General features: G+C 41.3%; 1 protein-coding gene and 1 long non-coding RNA gene across 4 annotated transcripts; one reads left to right on the top strand and one right to left on the bottom strand.

Annotated features, from left to right (window-relative positions):
• The first annotated feature begins 6332 nt into the window (after positions 1-6332).
• On the top strand, positions 6333-7202 carry LOC115177201 (uncharacterized). The gene is made up of 2 exons (XR_003872369.1): positions 6333-6419; positions 6553-7202. It is a non-coding gene; the product is annotated as an uncharacterized LOC115177201 (long non-coding RNA).
• A 387-nt stretch (positions 7203-7589) lies between these two features.
• On the bottom strand, positions 7590-13540 carry LOC115177185 (free fatty acid receptor 2-like). 3 transcript variants are annotated; one of them, XM_029737766.1, is made up of 3 exons: positions 13187-13540; positions 9531-9879; positions 7590-9443 (listed from the first exon to the last, which is right to left on the bottom strand). In XM_029737766.1, the coding sequence occupies exons 2-3, from the start codon at positions 9630-9632 to the stop codon at positions 8592-8594; spliced, it is 954 nt and encodes a 317-aa protein (XP_029593626.1). In that variant the 5' UTR covers positions 9633-9879; positions 13187-13540; the 3' UTR covers positions 7590-8591. The 3 variants fall into 3 exon arrangements, with proteins under 3 accessions (XP_029593626.1, XP_029593617.1, XP_029593608.1); XM_029737757.1 differs by having other exon boundaries at positions 7590-9658; positions 9807-9879; XM_029737748.1 differs by having other exon boundaries at positions 7590-9879.
• Positions 13541-14932: the final 1392 nt, after the last annotated feature.

Raw genomic sequence — 14932 nt, 5'->3', positions numbered from 1 at the left:
CTAAAACCACTATATTCCCACATCGAACACTTCCTCAACACACTTTCAGTTCCAAATGCAATGGTTAATCAATACATTGGACTGGATCGCATGAAATAGAGCAATTTCTCCCCAGGGTCACTTTCCAAGGGCCCAAAGACTGAATTGTCAAGTGTCTATAGTAAGGCCTTAGAATAGAGAGCATAATTTATCCTGCCTTGATACAAGACATCCCTAATTGCACATTGATTTTCTCCCCATCTCCGAAACAATTTGGCCGAGCTATATTGTCAACTAAGGTAACTATGTGTTTAGAGAACGTACACTGAAGAATGAGTCATTTCGTTTTCTTTTCATGTCAGTTGAAAGAGTAGCTAGTCAAGGCGCATTTTGTTCATTTTGTTCTTTCTGGTAATGAGATGTCTATAAATTGTCTGTATAATGGCACCTTATAGTACATTATATTTTATTACTGTACTCAATTAAATGATTGATACCAAACGTTCATTTTGGAAATGTCAGTGCCTATCGATACTGTGTATCTGGAGGCTTATGTCTGACAAACACAGCCGACTCTTTAGTAGGAGTAGAGTCTAGAACAATAGGATGTACAATAGAACGAGGTGAGATAAAGGGGAATAGAACCGTAGCCATGATAGTATTTGGTCAATATTCAACTAACGTGATAAATTATCAGAAATACGGTACTATGGTACTATGTATCAGTTACACATAAGAAGTATTGTCTTATTGAGGGACAGACTCATTGATATATAAATGATTTCCTTAGTACCAGCCAGGTCTCTCCAGCTTTTGTCCTTCACACCATAGCCCACTAGCTAGATAGCAATGTGTTATCCTAACGATCTATTGTTCACCAGCTATTCTAAAGGCCCGTTGAGTTCTTATGAGCAGAGTCAACGTTGCGAGTGTATTTAAGCTCCAGTAGATTTCCATTAGCTGTACTAATGAGTGCATCGATACACAGCATGCTGGACTGAGGTTAGCACCATGATGAAAACAGGTCATTATTGGATAAACATGCTGACTACAGGTTGCTAAGCAGAGGAAGTGATATTTGCCTTGACTCACTGAGGGATAAGCTTGGAAGTTGAATGAGGTAGCTAGGTACTATATTAAGTCGGTAGTAGTTGAATTGATAGATACGCAAAGACAGGACAGATTGAACAAAAAGATAGATACATTTATGTAGATAGGTGGATATCTTGTTAGTTTATCATTTCTATTCTGAATTCTAATTAGGATATATTATTATTCATGTAAAACATTGACAGTATTTTGTTTGTGTGGATAGTGGGTTAAAGTAATACTTGCGAGCCACAGAGGCAAGAGCAGCAGTCCCTCACTCCCACCTCCATCCACACAGACAGGCCGGGACTACAGATGGTTGCTTGTCAATCACCCTCTCCTCTCTAAGAATGTAACTAGTGGATAATTAACAGTGTACCAGTGTTGGGCCATCCACAGCTGGAATAACAGAGAGTCTGCACACTACCAGGCAACAATGGAGGCGCCCACCAGCCAGCCTCTTTAGTCACGGGGCGGCAGGTAGCCTAGTGGTTAGAGTGTTGGACTAGTAACCCGAAAGGTTGCAAGACTGAATCCCTCAGCTGACAAGGTAAAAATCTGTTGTTCTGCCTGAACAAGGCAGTTAACCCACTGTTCCTAGGCTGTCATTGAAAATAAGAATTTGTTCTTAACTGACTTGCCAAGGTTAAAAAAAAAATACAAATAAAATTAGAAGCCTGGCTAACATCTCCAATGCTGAGTGCCCCATTACTTGGCCTTTGTGAGTCACCAGCACAAACCTGCCATTTGGCCTGTCAATCAACTGGGTAAATATTGGTTGCCGTGGTGAAAACTGACAGTGGAACTATATTTCTTTCTTGTCGAATGACAGCATCAAGTGATGTTCTGGCGTTTGTTCACAGGATAAAATGGGAGAGGACCTGTACGGTGTGATTAAGTCTCAAACTGTCTGAAACTGTCCTATTAATGTGAGATGCATAGATTTGAATTCATGACACAATATACGATTGGGTTGTCATGACAGTGTTGTTTCACCAGAGCAATTTTGAAACTTCTGAAAAACTATGACAATCAGGTAATAACAATGCACAAAGACAAATGTCATTTTTATCAGCGCGAGAACTAATAACAAATATTAGGGTGTCTTAGGTGTCCAATGCTATCCAGTGGATGAGTCTACTCTAGAATGCTTGGTTAGTGTTTGCGGACATCTTATGGAGATGTCATGCCCATCTCTCTCTCTCGTTGCCCCTCTGGCCCACTTCCTCCTCCCTCCTCCATCTCCTTTCCCTCTCTGTGGAGAAAACCTGGCACCTGTGCCCCCCCTATGCCAATCCCGCTGCCTGCTGCCTTGCCACCTCTCTGTATGCCAGGTTCCCACCCTGGTAAATCTGTGTTATTGATTTGTGAGTGTGTGTGTGTGTCCGTGTGTGTATGTGGATTATCTGACCTTCACATGGCAGGCATGTTGGTTTCAATCTACCCCTAGACCTCAACATTATTATTTCTGTCTGTGTTGACGTTTCAAGATTGCATCGATATAACATACTGAACAAAAAACAAAGGAACACAAACAGCATCGTCTTACATCTTGACATATTTCTGTGCAGTGAAGCGATGTTGATTATGACGACTCTTTTGGTTCATTTGATCTCCGTTCTGTCTCTGTTTTTGTCATTTCTATGTGAGTGGACAATTTTTTTCTCCAAATCTATAGAAGTGGAGTTTTAAAAAAATATATATATCAGAGGGAGAAAAAAAAAATTAAAATAATGTTGTTTTTAACAGAACTCTGTGTGAAGTGGTTGATTGTTGTCGTTGTTTAAACTTTTCACCTGATGCTTGATGCCAAGTTGTACATTGTCTTTTTGAATAGGAGTAAATCAAGAGGATATCTAAATGCAGAGGAAAACAGACAGCTGAAAATCTAATACCTTAGTACATAATCAATATGACCTTATAGTTCCATTAGATTGCTGTAAATTATTTACACACTTTCAAAGAGAGTAAAGATCACTGAGAGATGGATGGAAACTGCAGTTCACTAATACATGTCACAAACAGTTGCCAAATGTTATGCTAATGTTTCTGTTGAGGTGCACAGAGTAGGTCAGTCCCTACTTCTGTTGTTTATGACAGTGTAGAACATATTTAATCCAGTGAAAGGGCTATACGAGGGTTAGGTTGTTTGTTTCCATTTCAGTCAAACTGCTTCTGGCTGTGAGTGGTACGGGTTTGGGGATCAGCTTTTGGGTGAGGTCAAAGCTGTGGTAATTCTAGGTGGACAGCGGAGTCAAAGTAACTCGGAGCGTCGTTTTTTAAATGCTTTACCTAAACATTGGACTGACGACGATGAGTCACACCACTCATATTCTAAAGTAGCCTATACATGTAGTATGACATACTGCACTATTCTCTTATTCATCAGAACATGTGTGAACCATACAAAAACTGCTCTTCTACATATTCTTCTACAAAAACGTTCAGAATAAAAATAAACCAAACTTTTTGTACTTGAAACTAATTTCAGCTTTAAATGATGGTTTGCTAGTACGTTTCAAAGTAAACAAATTAATTTTAAATTAGATACATTGACATTGTATTCTTCACACATTAACCACTTTGTTGTTCAAGTAATTAGCTAGCTGACATTCTGTCCAATGAGCACCTTATCATTGGGAAATAGACTGATGGTTTTGCTTTGTTTGTTACTGTAGAATGCATTTTGCTTACTGTTGCATTGCGGTTTGTGCAACATCAAGAGCGAGGCCTATTTGTCTGTAAGACATAGACTTGTGTCGTCTTTGATGTAACAGGCACTGAGATTTGTCTTGTTTTGGAGCACGGCCTATTAATGGAACATTGGAACATAATGAAGCAAAAAAAACAAGCCGACATCTCGTTGTCTTTGGAGGGAAGCTTGACGTTCAAAGTCACTGTTCGAGCAGTCCTTTCACCACTGGAGTTTGGAATGAGAAACAAAAAGCATGACAAATATCCTGGACCTGTGTGCTTCTGTTGATAGCAGGCCCAATACCAGGTTAGTGTCTTTCAATCATACTAGGATACCAATATTCTCACAAATAAATATATGTTTTATGTTTAGGATTTTTCAGCATATTCAGTGTCATAATTAATACTTGTTATACAATATCCCTAAGCATACATATACATTTACCTAATTGCATAAATTCTGCCTTTCTGTTTTGACTTCAATTCTTGCAATAACAAGACTCCTGTTGACAACACTAATGATCTAATTACTTTCAGAAGTGTATAGAGTCATGAGTTGTTTGTTTGTGAAGATAAGAGGACTAAATCTCATTACTCAGGGAGAAAGTCACTCCAACTCACTCATTTTGAATTTAATAAAATACTGTGATCATGTCCAAATACACCTCAACATCGTGGGCAAGCTTTGGGGCAAATGCCTTTGAACTGAAGGTCTTGCTGTTTTTGTTTTGTTTTGTTACCTTGATGAAGAAGCATTCACAGGCTGCGTCCTCACTCAGCCCCGTTAAGGATGGTAACAGCGGAGAGGTTAAAGGTGAGAGAGAGGGGATGGCACAAAGCTCATTGTCCTGGGTAAGACAAAAACAAATTAGCCTGGTCCCAAATCTGTTTGTGCCCTCTTGACAACTCATGTGGCCATTGCTTGGCATGATAACGACCATAGGATTAAGCATTAAAAGAAAATATGGGGCCAGGCTAAAAACTAGCTCTGATAAGAAATTAACACATCCGCCTTTATTCTTGGAATGTCTTATTGTAACTCATTAGAGTTTCTCATAATTGTTTCTGTCTTTGTTGGTATTGTTGTTGTTGTTGGGATTGTTGTAATTGTCTCTCATTTGTATCCTTTGAGAATTTGTTTGAACCCAAACGGTTAGCAGGGAGGCAATTCAATTTAAACCAGTGGGCTATGCATCACCATAAAGAAGCCTAACCAAGCTCAAATCTATAAAAATTCTAGCCACATGGAACTTTCCTTTCAGTTCATCTTTTTGCCTGAGTGGTTTCATGACAGATCCAGATATAATCACCCCGGCACAATGCATTGTGGATTCTATTGATCTTTGCAGGGAATTGAAACTCACCACAGAACAAGGCAAAGAGGGATCGTGGAATGATTATGTGCAAACCCCTCATGCGAAAGAGAAGGTTCCTTGCAGCGTTTCTCCAGTGGGGTGCCCGTTACAAAGTCCTGCACCATTTACGGAACCATGAGTGTGTCATTTTGCCACAACTGTATTACCAACATGGCCTGAATAGAATATGTCAGAATAGTGAAATATGATATACAGTATAACTACTATGGTTAAACGTCAACAATCTGACATATTTCTAATGAGCAGCAGGTAGCCTAGTGGTTAAGAGCAATGGGCCAGTAACCGAAAGGTTGCCGGTTTGAATCCCCGAGCCAACAAAATAAATCTGCTGTTGTGCCCTTGAGCAAAGCACTTAATCCTAATTTCTCCTGTAAATCACTCTGGATAAGAGTGTCTGCTAAATGACTAAAATGTAAATGTCATGAGATAGATGGTATTGCATCTCCTCCTGCCCCTACTAGCACCCCCCTCTGTGCCCCAACTCCTCCTCCAGGTCCCCTCGGACCCCCAGACGGACTAGTGGGTTCTCCTCTGTGTCCTTGGACCCCCAGATGGACCAGTGGGTTCTCCTCTGTGTCCTCGGACCCCCAGACGGACCAGTGGGTTCTCCTCTATGTCACTAGTGGGATCCACCTACCACTTTGTTGGCAGCAACTGCACCCTTCATCCTGCTTACATCAACCAATCGCACAGCCTGATTCCAAAGATCTCAACTCCTAATTGGATGGGAGAGTGTTTACAGGTGACGGACAGCTCCAGAAAGGAAGTGCACGTAATCAGTGTGCTGTCCCTCCCCCTGCGGGGATCTGTGGATGCTGGGATCTCCTACACCTGTAGTGTGCAGGATCACCCTGCACTGGACTCACCCCTGTCTGCCTCCTTCTCCTGGGGTGAGCTTTAGTTAACACTACTGTATATTTCACTAGACTAGTTCTCATATGGCTGAAATATCTAGTCTCAGCCAACAGCTTGCATGGCATACCTGAGTGAAATCAAGGTTTTCCTTATCAAATTTTATACATCTGTGCTTCCACTACACACAGAGCTTCCACTACACACAGATTCAGTCAATCATGGGCCTTCAACAACTGTAAATTGAATTCACCCTCAGGTCTGTCATCATTGTGTGAGGTTCATAACTGTATAACTTAACCCTAGGTTAAGTGTGCATTGCCTTTTTGTCCACGCTCACAGACGCAGCCCCCAATGAGGTGATTGGATGCTTGAATATCCTTAAGATCTGTGTCCTCTGTGGAGTGACTGTGGTGTTTTCCATTGCAGGTAAGTACTGTACGGTGGCACTCACAAGATCTCACCAGGATCATGGGAAATGGAGTCATGTAAATAATTGTGTGGTCCATGTCTTGAGCATCAGTCAATTGGGTTGTTTTAGATATCGTCTTTTTCTCCGCAGCACTGACAAGTTTGTTTGAAAAAGAAATACCTCTTGTGTCCTATGTACGGTAAGTACACGCACACACACACAAGCATGCATACACACATTCTGTTTTACAGCTCTATCTGTTTAGCTATCCAACATTGTGAGAAAAAGTCCAAGAGCATCTGATTTTCTGTAATTGATAGGCTACCCACAACAGAATCTATACAGATCTTTACTGCATGATACATTTCCTGATCAAATGGCACACGTTTTATGTCAGAGAGTATGCTGGGTTTTTACTGAGGGACTTTTTTGGGGGGACCAGTAGTTTTGTCTATACTGTAAGCACATGCCTCAGCACTGTTTTAAAAACTAGCTCTACACTCTCTCACTTGTCCTCCTTGATGTATATTCTACCCAGCTCACACATTCTGTAACATCCCCAAATCATGATACAACAGTGATGCTATGTGAAACGTTAGGTCTATGTCGCGTGTTGAACGGAAGCCATTTTGCAATCGTGTCAAGTGCTACTGAATGGTTTTATTGGTCACATTGTACTCTAGTGTCAAAATGAATGTCTCGTGGATGGTGTGGCTGTCAAATAGATATATGCAATAATCAACTCAACCTCTGTTGGAGCGTAATCCCTGAATAACCGGATTAAATAAAGTCAAGGCGCATCCTGGTGTGGAAGTATTGAATCTATGGGTTTATGTTGGTGGCGTGGGCTTTCCTGGCACGTGTTACAGGTACTGTACAGCAGCTGGCTGTATAGTATACATGCACCACCCATGATACCTTATCAGGGACTATAGTCTCTGTGTAAATATTTGAGAGGCTCATCAATTATCACGAGTTACACTGTATTGGGAAGTATGTCTGAAGGGATGGTCACCATGTTATACATGTTATGACTCCAAAACAGTAGCAAGAACCAGTGTTCCACAACAACCTGATTATGTTCAAGTATGCCATTGCCAAACGTTTTGCTTGTAATTGTGTAACTAATTCAATGCTGTTCAACTATTGTAGTATTTTTGTTCCTGTAATTCACGAAATGAACATGCTTTTATTTCAACATAAATATCTTTATTTGGTCCCAGAATCAAACAATGAAGGTCCCACATGTTAGAGGTGTATACAAAAATGGGACAGTGAGTCCACATTCATTTCACAAAGCCAATAATAGTAATCTATGGACACAATGAATCACAAGTACACACAAAATCCCTCACTTACGCATGTGTGCTCATGCATGCACAAACAAACACACACACACACACACACACACACACACACACACACACACACACACACACACACACACACACACACACACACACACACACACACACACACACACACAGAGAGATACACACACCAACTCTGCTCAGTGCTCAAATTCAATTGAATAGCTAGCACACAGTGCATACTGTATCATCGTTCCTTTTCAACCATATGCGATACTTCTGTGACACTTGTTTGAGATGCTTACCTCTCAGTGCTGAGAGATGTTGTTCTGATGTGTCTCTCAGATGTTAGAGCTGTTGTTCTCTACAGTTGACATCACCATAACTGCTCCTAGTTGTGTAAATGGGCTTCAACCTTGTGAAATACAATTTTCAACAATGTTGAAATAAACACTTTACCTGCTAATCAATGTTAATTTTCTGTTCTGTTTTCCAATCTTGTCAGGCAACCCAATACAACAAATGTACTCTCAAACTTATTTAATGCACTGTCACAGTAGGTGTGTACTTATAATACATAATTGGCAATGACTGCACTTGATTCCAGCTAACTGCAGCAAGGCAGTAACTCCCTATTGTGAGCCCTTGTTTTGTGTCTCTCAGGAGGAAGGCAGGCTCCGTATCTCCCATATCCTGTCTCTAATCTAAGTAGGAAGTTTGCCCGCCAATGATCAAACAGAGACGCATATACAGTAAATGAAAGTCTCTCCCGTCTCACATGTAAAAAAAAACATAAACATCAGAGCACTCATATCCTGCCTCTAGGCATGGGGAGCACAACATCTCATTTCAGTTAATACAGGCCCTATTCAATTAGCTTCAGATAGCATTCATCTCTGCTTGTTTGGGTCCCTTATCTATCTGAGGCTCACTCATTCCCTTCCAAGGGGACCAGTGGATGTGACACTTGGCCAGCTTGATTCTGGCCCCCTGCAGCATACTCCCTAGGGTCCCTCTGACGGCCGAGGAGGAGAAGTAGAAGATGAAGGGGTCCAGGCAGGCGTTGAAGGTGCTGCAGAGCAAGGTCATGTCCCTCCAGTCGGGGTTCTTCCTGGTTATAAAGCCCACAATGTGGGAGACGTTGTAGGGGCCGAAGCAGAAGGCAAACACCAGCAGTGTCCCCAGAGCCAGGCCGATAGCACGGAGGCGTCTGCGACGCCCAATGTGGGGCAGGCCGGAGAGGATGCGGATGAAGTTGATGTAGCAGAAGCTGCAGATGAGGAAAGGTACACAGAATAGAACCAGGCAGAGCTCCAGACGCACAGGCAGGAGGATCGCCAGTTGCTTCTCGCTGAAATCCTCATAGCACACATTCCTGGAAGACACGACGTTGTCGCCGTCACTAATGGAGACGTTGGAGAATTCGTAGATGTTGGAAGAGTTGGTTGTGGAACTGAGGGAGTCTTGCGGTGGGTTGTAGTAGGACATGATGACGACGATGCTTAGGTGGAGGACGGAGAAGATCCAGATAAATACACTGGCCACCACGGCATACAGGGGCCGGCGCTTCAGCGAGTGCTGGATGGGGAAGGCCACGCCCAGGTAGCGCTCCACACTGACCGCTGTCAGGAAAAAGGTGCTGACGTAGATGGTCATGTAGAAGAAGAAGCCAGATAAAGGACAGAGGATGTAGGGTAGGCTCCAGGTCATATTGTCCGTGACTTCCTGCATCTTGAAGGGCAGGAAGAGGAGGAAGAGGAGGTCTGAGATGGTCAGGTTGAGGAGCAGGATGTCGATGGGTGTGGGTTTTTGCCTTACCTTCTTGCTGAATGTGTAGAAGGCCACAGCGTTGGCCGGGAGGCCCATCAAAAAGGTGACAAGGTAGACGGACAGACACAGCGCAGTGTGGTACTCCTGCATGATGGCCTCGGCGGTGGGTACAGTCACTGGAAGGCACAGGGAGCAAGATCTGTCACATCATCTCAGTGCAGTCTGGGGGGGATGAAAACGTGCAGTGTAATGGGCTTGATCTGTCAGACAGTCTGAGGCTTCAGAGGTGAAGGCTGCTTATTGGGTCAACAGCCTGGAACAAACCCGGTTAGACAGCGTGGTTTTCCTGTCCCTGACAATAAAACCAACTCATCGTCTCTTCATGGGCTCCAAGACTCTGATGGCAAGAGAGGATAGAAAGAGATTACCACACGCCACAATACTGTTTATGCCGTTTCTTACTCACTACTCACCCCTTTTAAGTATGTCAAGTGGAGGGTGTAATTGAAACAACATCCGTGTGCTCAATAATCACAGTACAATACTAGCAGATGAAATAGAGTTCAGATTAATGTGAATTTCATGCAAAATAACTGCAATAAAACCAAACACTCGGAAAGGCAATATGGTCAGTGTCTGTTGGGAACTGACTGTGTACCTTTAGAGTTGATGAGCATCTGGGTTTTGTTTAATGTGATGACTCAGGATGTGTGTGTCTGGCACATGGTTCTGTATACAAACAGTCTCAACACAACATTATTGCTTACTGTGTCGTCGCTATAATATTGTCTTATCATTGGATGGACGCCTGTACTTCTTATACGCGCAAACACAGAACGGCACGTAAATATATTGGCGCTTACGTCCACAAAGGGCTAATGCATGGTCTTAGCTGCTACCATTCTTTATCCTTGTTAGTACAACAGTGTTTTCATTTCCTGTTCTTAAACATCTCCAATAGGTCAACAATGGATTAAGCAATCTCTGACATCATCAAAGGGAAGTCATGAACACAACACTCACAATTAAGAAAGAGCTAGAACTCATTCTACCACAACCAAGTAGCCCTTACTATAGTCTTGTTCACCAGCCTTGTGCCGTGAGGCTGTCGCTACTCGAGTCAAGTATTCGAGAGAGTTATCATAGCGTGTCTGCACTGAACTGAATTGTATTATCTTACCTTCCATGTACTTACAGCATCAAATAACGGACAGTATAATAATCATGAGCGTTGGAGACAATTAAACCAACATTACCTCCTTGTATTGACCAATGACTAGCTAGTATACTGTACGTGTGGGAAATTCCTCACTCAAACTTTTACTGGCAGATATGATGACAGTGGAGGATTGCCAGCAAGTCAAACAACTCACTGACCTCTTTACCTACTCTTCACATTGTTTTGTACTTTTTCTACCATAGATAGCTACAGTATTCCGTTCCACTGTGACTGGGATGACCGCTAGAACACCAACAGTCTCTTACACTGATTCTCTGCACCTTACCACACATGCTTACACACTCACAAATGCTTACACATAAGCTCAAACGCGCACACATACAGTACCATTCAAGGGTTTTTCTATATTTTTACTATTTAATACATTGTAGATTAATAGTGAAGACATCAAAACTATGAAATAACACATATGGAATCATGTAGTAAGCAAAAAAGTGTTAAACAAATCAAAATATATTTAATATTTGAGATCCTTCAAAGTAGCCACCCTTTGCCTTAATGACAGCTTGGCACACTCTTGGCATTCTCTCAACCAGCTTCATGAGGTAGTCACCTGAAAGGCTTTTCCAGCAGTCTTGAAGGAGTTCCCATGTATGCTGAGCACTTGTGGGCTGCTTTTCCTTCACTCTGCGGTCCAACTCATCCCAAACCATCTCAATTGGGTTGAGGTAGGGTGATTGTGAAGGTCAGGTCATCTGATGCAGCACTCCATCACTCTCCTTCATTGGTCAACTAGCCCTTACACAGCCTGGAGGTGTGTTAAGGATCATTGTCCTGTTGAAAACAAATGGTAGTCCCACTAAGCGCAAACCAGATGGGATGGCTTATCGGTGCAGAATGATGTGGTAGCCATGCTGGTTAAGTGTGCCTTGAATTCTAAATAAATCACTGACAGTGTCACCAGCAAAGCACCCCCACACCATAACACCTCCTCCTCCATGCTTCACAGTGGTAACCATACATGCGGAGATCATCCGTTCACCTACTCTGCATCTCACAAAGACACGGCAGTTGAAACCAAAAATCTCAAATTTGGACTCATCAGACCAAAGGCAGATTTCCACCGGTCTAATGTCCATTGCTCGTGTTTTTTTGCCCAAGCAAGTCTCTTCTTATTATTGGTGTCCTTTAGTAGTGGTGTCTTTGCAGCAATTAGACCATGAAGGCCTGATTCACACAGTCTCCTCTGAAAAGTTGATGTTGAGATGTGTCTGTTATTTGAACTCTGTGAAGCTTTTATTTGGGTTGCAATTTCTGAGGCTGGTAACTGTAATGAACTTATCCTCTGCAGCAGAGGTAACTCTTGGTCTTCCTTTCCTGTGGCGGTCCTCATGAGAGCCAGTTTAATCATAGTGCTTGATGGTTTTTGCGACTGTACTTCAAGAAACTTTCAAAGTTCTTGACATTTTTCGCATTGACTGACCTTCATATCTTAATGTAATGAAGGACTGTTATTTCCCTTTGCTTATTTGAGCTGTTCTTGACATAATATGGACTTGTTCTTTTACCAAATAGGGCTATCTTCTGTATACCAACACTACCTTGTCACAACACAACTGATTGACTCCAACACATTAAGAAGGAAAGAAATTCAACAAATACACTTTTAACAAGACACACCTGTTAATTGAAATGCATTCCAGGTGACTACCTCATGAAGCTGGTTGAGAGAATGCCAAGAGTGTGCAAAGCTGTCATCAAGGCAAATGGTGGCTACTTTGAAGAGTCTGAAATAATTTGTTTTTTGTTCACTACATGATTCCATATGTGTTATTTCATATTTTTGATGTCTTCACTATTATTCTACAATGTAGAAAATATAAAAAATAAAGTTAAACCCTTGAATGAGTAAGTGTGTCCAAACTTTTGAATGGTAATGTACATAGTCATGGGAGGTAGGGGTGCTGAGGGTGCCCCCTGAAAATCTGAATAAAAAAATGTTAAGATTTTTACAAAATATTTAAAAATCTCAGCACCCTCACCCCCAAACTACTTTCCACGGCTACGCACACATACCACACACACACACACACACACACACACACACACACACACACACACACACACACACACACACACACACACACACTCCATGACTGCTGCTACTGGAATACTATTTATTTTTATTGCACGATGTCTATTTATTATTGACATTGCGTATCTATTGCACAATTTCCCAGTCTTGTAAAATTCCGACTTGAATTTGTTTGAGTTCCTTCTGTATTATATTTTTGCTAAATTACATTTTTTTTATTTGTACTACTCTTTGTATTCACTTACTTATTTTTTCTATTGATGTTGCATTGTCGAGAGGTGAACCTGCAAGTAAGCATTTCATTCACTTTGTACTCCATGTAGGCTTACAATATATCATGTGTTTATGACGAAAAAACTAACTTGACTTGAATTTATTGTAGATACTTTTTGAAGTAGCCAAAATAGAAATTGAAATAGAAAAGCTTACATTATTCCACCGTGGATATCCTGCCAGGTCTGACAATTGAGTCTGGATCTTCTTTACTTTATTCCTCCCTCTGTAGCTCCGACCTCCTATCGACTACAGCCAGCCACGCTGTTTACAGCATAATCTAAACATCCAGCGCAGTTAACGGCAAATTATTATTAGATAGACACCGCTGATATCAATCACCAGAGCTCTCCAAACAGGGTGTCCGTAGTAACACTGTCCTGCGATAGAAGCTGGATGGTCTTAGGGCTTTGAGGAACCAGCCTGTCTGCTCTATTGGTTAATAGATGGAGACTGTTATCGGTACTCTTGATTAAGAGAGAAAGAGAAGAGGAGGGAGAAAACACTGCATGAGGAAGAAAAGTGATTCACGTCTATTAAAAGCAGCACGTTACAGCTCCTCCCTCGCTACCGTACCATTGAACTCTCACCACCACAGTCATTCTTTCATTCTGTAGACTAACTGCAGTGGAAAATCCCGCAACAGAATACCCACTCATACTGGCAAATGTGGTGAAAATATTTCTTTAGTTGTCCTTCTTGTGTATCATAATTGTCACTGTGATTGGTGGTGGGAAATTTCAAATTCAGGCTGTAACAACAAAATGTGGAATAAGTCAAGGTGTATGAATACTTTCTGAAGGCACTGTATCTTTACTTTAGATATTCAGAGGCAATCATTAGGTAGGGTAAAGCAAGTGGTAAAATAACAAATATATTCATTTTGATATACAGTGAACTCGAAAGGTATTGGGACAGTGACATTTGTATTTGTTTGTGGGGGGGGGGGGGGGGGGGGGGGTTGGATTTGAAATGATATAATGACTATGAGGTTAAAGTGCAGACTGTCATCTTTAGTTTTAGGGTATTTTCATTCATATCGGGGTGAACCGTTTAGAAATTCCAGCACTTTATGTACATTGTCCCCCCAATTCTAGGGGACCAAAAGTATTGGGACTAATTCACTTATACAGTATGTGTAGTCAAAAGTTTAGTATTTGGTCCCATATTCCTAGCACGCAATGATTACATCAAGATTGTGACTCTACAAACTTGTCGGATGCATTTGCTGTTGGTTTTGATTGTGTTTCAAATTATTTTGTGCCCAATAGAAATGAATGGTAAATTAAGTATTGTGTCATTTTGGATTAACTTTTATTGTAAATGAGAATGGAATATGTTTCTCAACACTTCTACATTAATGTGGATGCTACCATGATTACGGATAGTGCTGAATGAATCATGAATAAGGATGAGTAAGAAAGTTACAGACACACTTTTGGAGTCCACTGTAAATATGCCTGAAACTCAACTTCCTGTTTTACATCATTTTGATGACTTACTGGAAGAACCCTTCAAAGTATTACGAAATCACATATCCACAAAAATCAAAAGCTACACAGACAATCAGAGTGTATTATGCAAGTTTGTGTATCCCATTTTGTGAAACATTTTCAAGGGGGGCATGACATCACTTCAAATATTTCCAGTAGTATGATGCAGAAAGATATTTTAATGTCATCAGTAAAAAAATACATTTTAAATAAAGGGGAACAGAAATAATATAAAACCTTCAAATGCTTATACACATATAAATGCATACTACACATACATTCATGTCAGTGGAGGCTCCTCAGATGAGGAAGGGGAGGACCATCCTCCTCAGTAAATTTCATCAAATTAAAATAGTGGAACATTTAAAAAGTTAGCATTTTTAGAAAAAACTTCACTAAATATATTCAC

The sequence above is a fragment of the Salmo trutta genome, chromosome 3 (assembly GCF_901001165.1).
Source record: "Salmo trutta chromosome 3, fSalTru1.1, whole genome shotgun sequence".
NCBI lineage: Eukaryota > Metazoa > Chordata > Actinopteri > Salmoniformes > Salmonidae > Salmo > Salmo trutta.
Note: the sequence above shows the minus strand (reverse complement) of the source record. Positions and strands in the feature narration are given on the sequence as shown.

What these genes read in the sequence shown, in the direction of transcription:
- LOC115177185 (XM_029737748.1), bottom strand. Translation starts at nt 9,632, where the DNA reads ATGCAGGAGTACCACACTGCGCTGTGTCTGTCCGTCTACCTTGTCACC.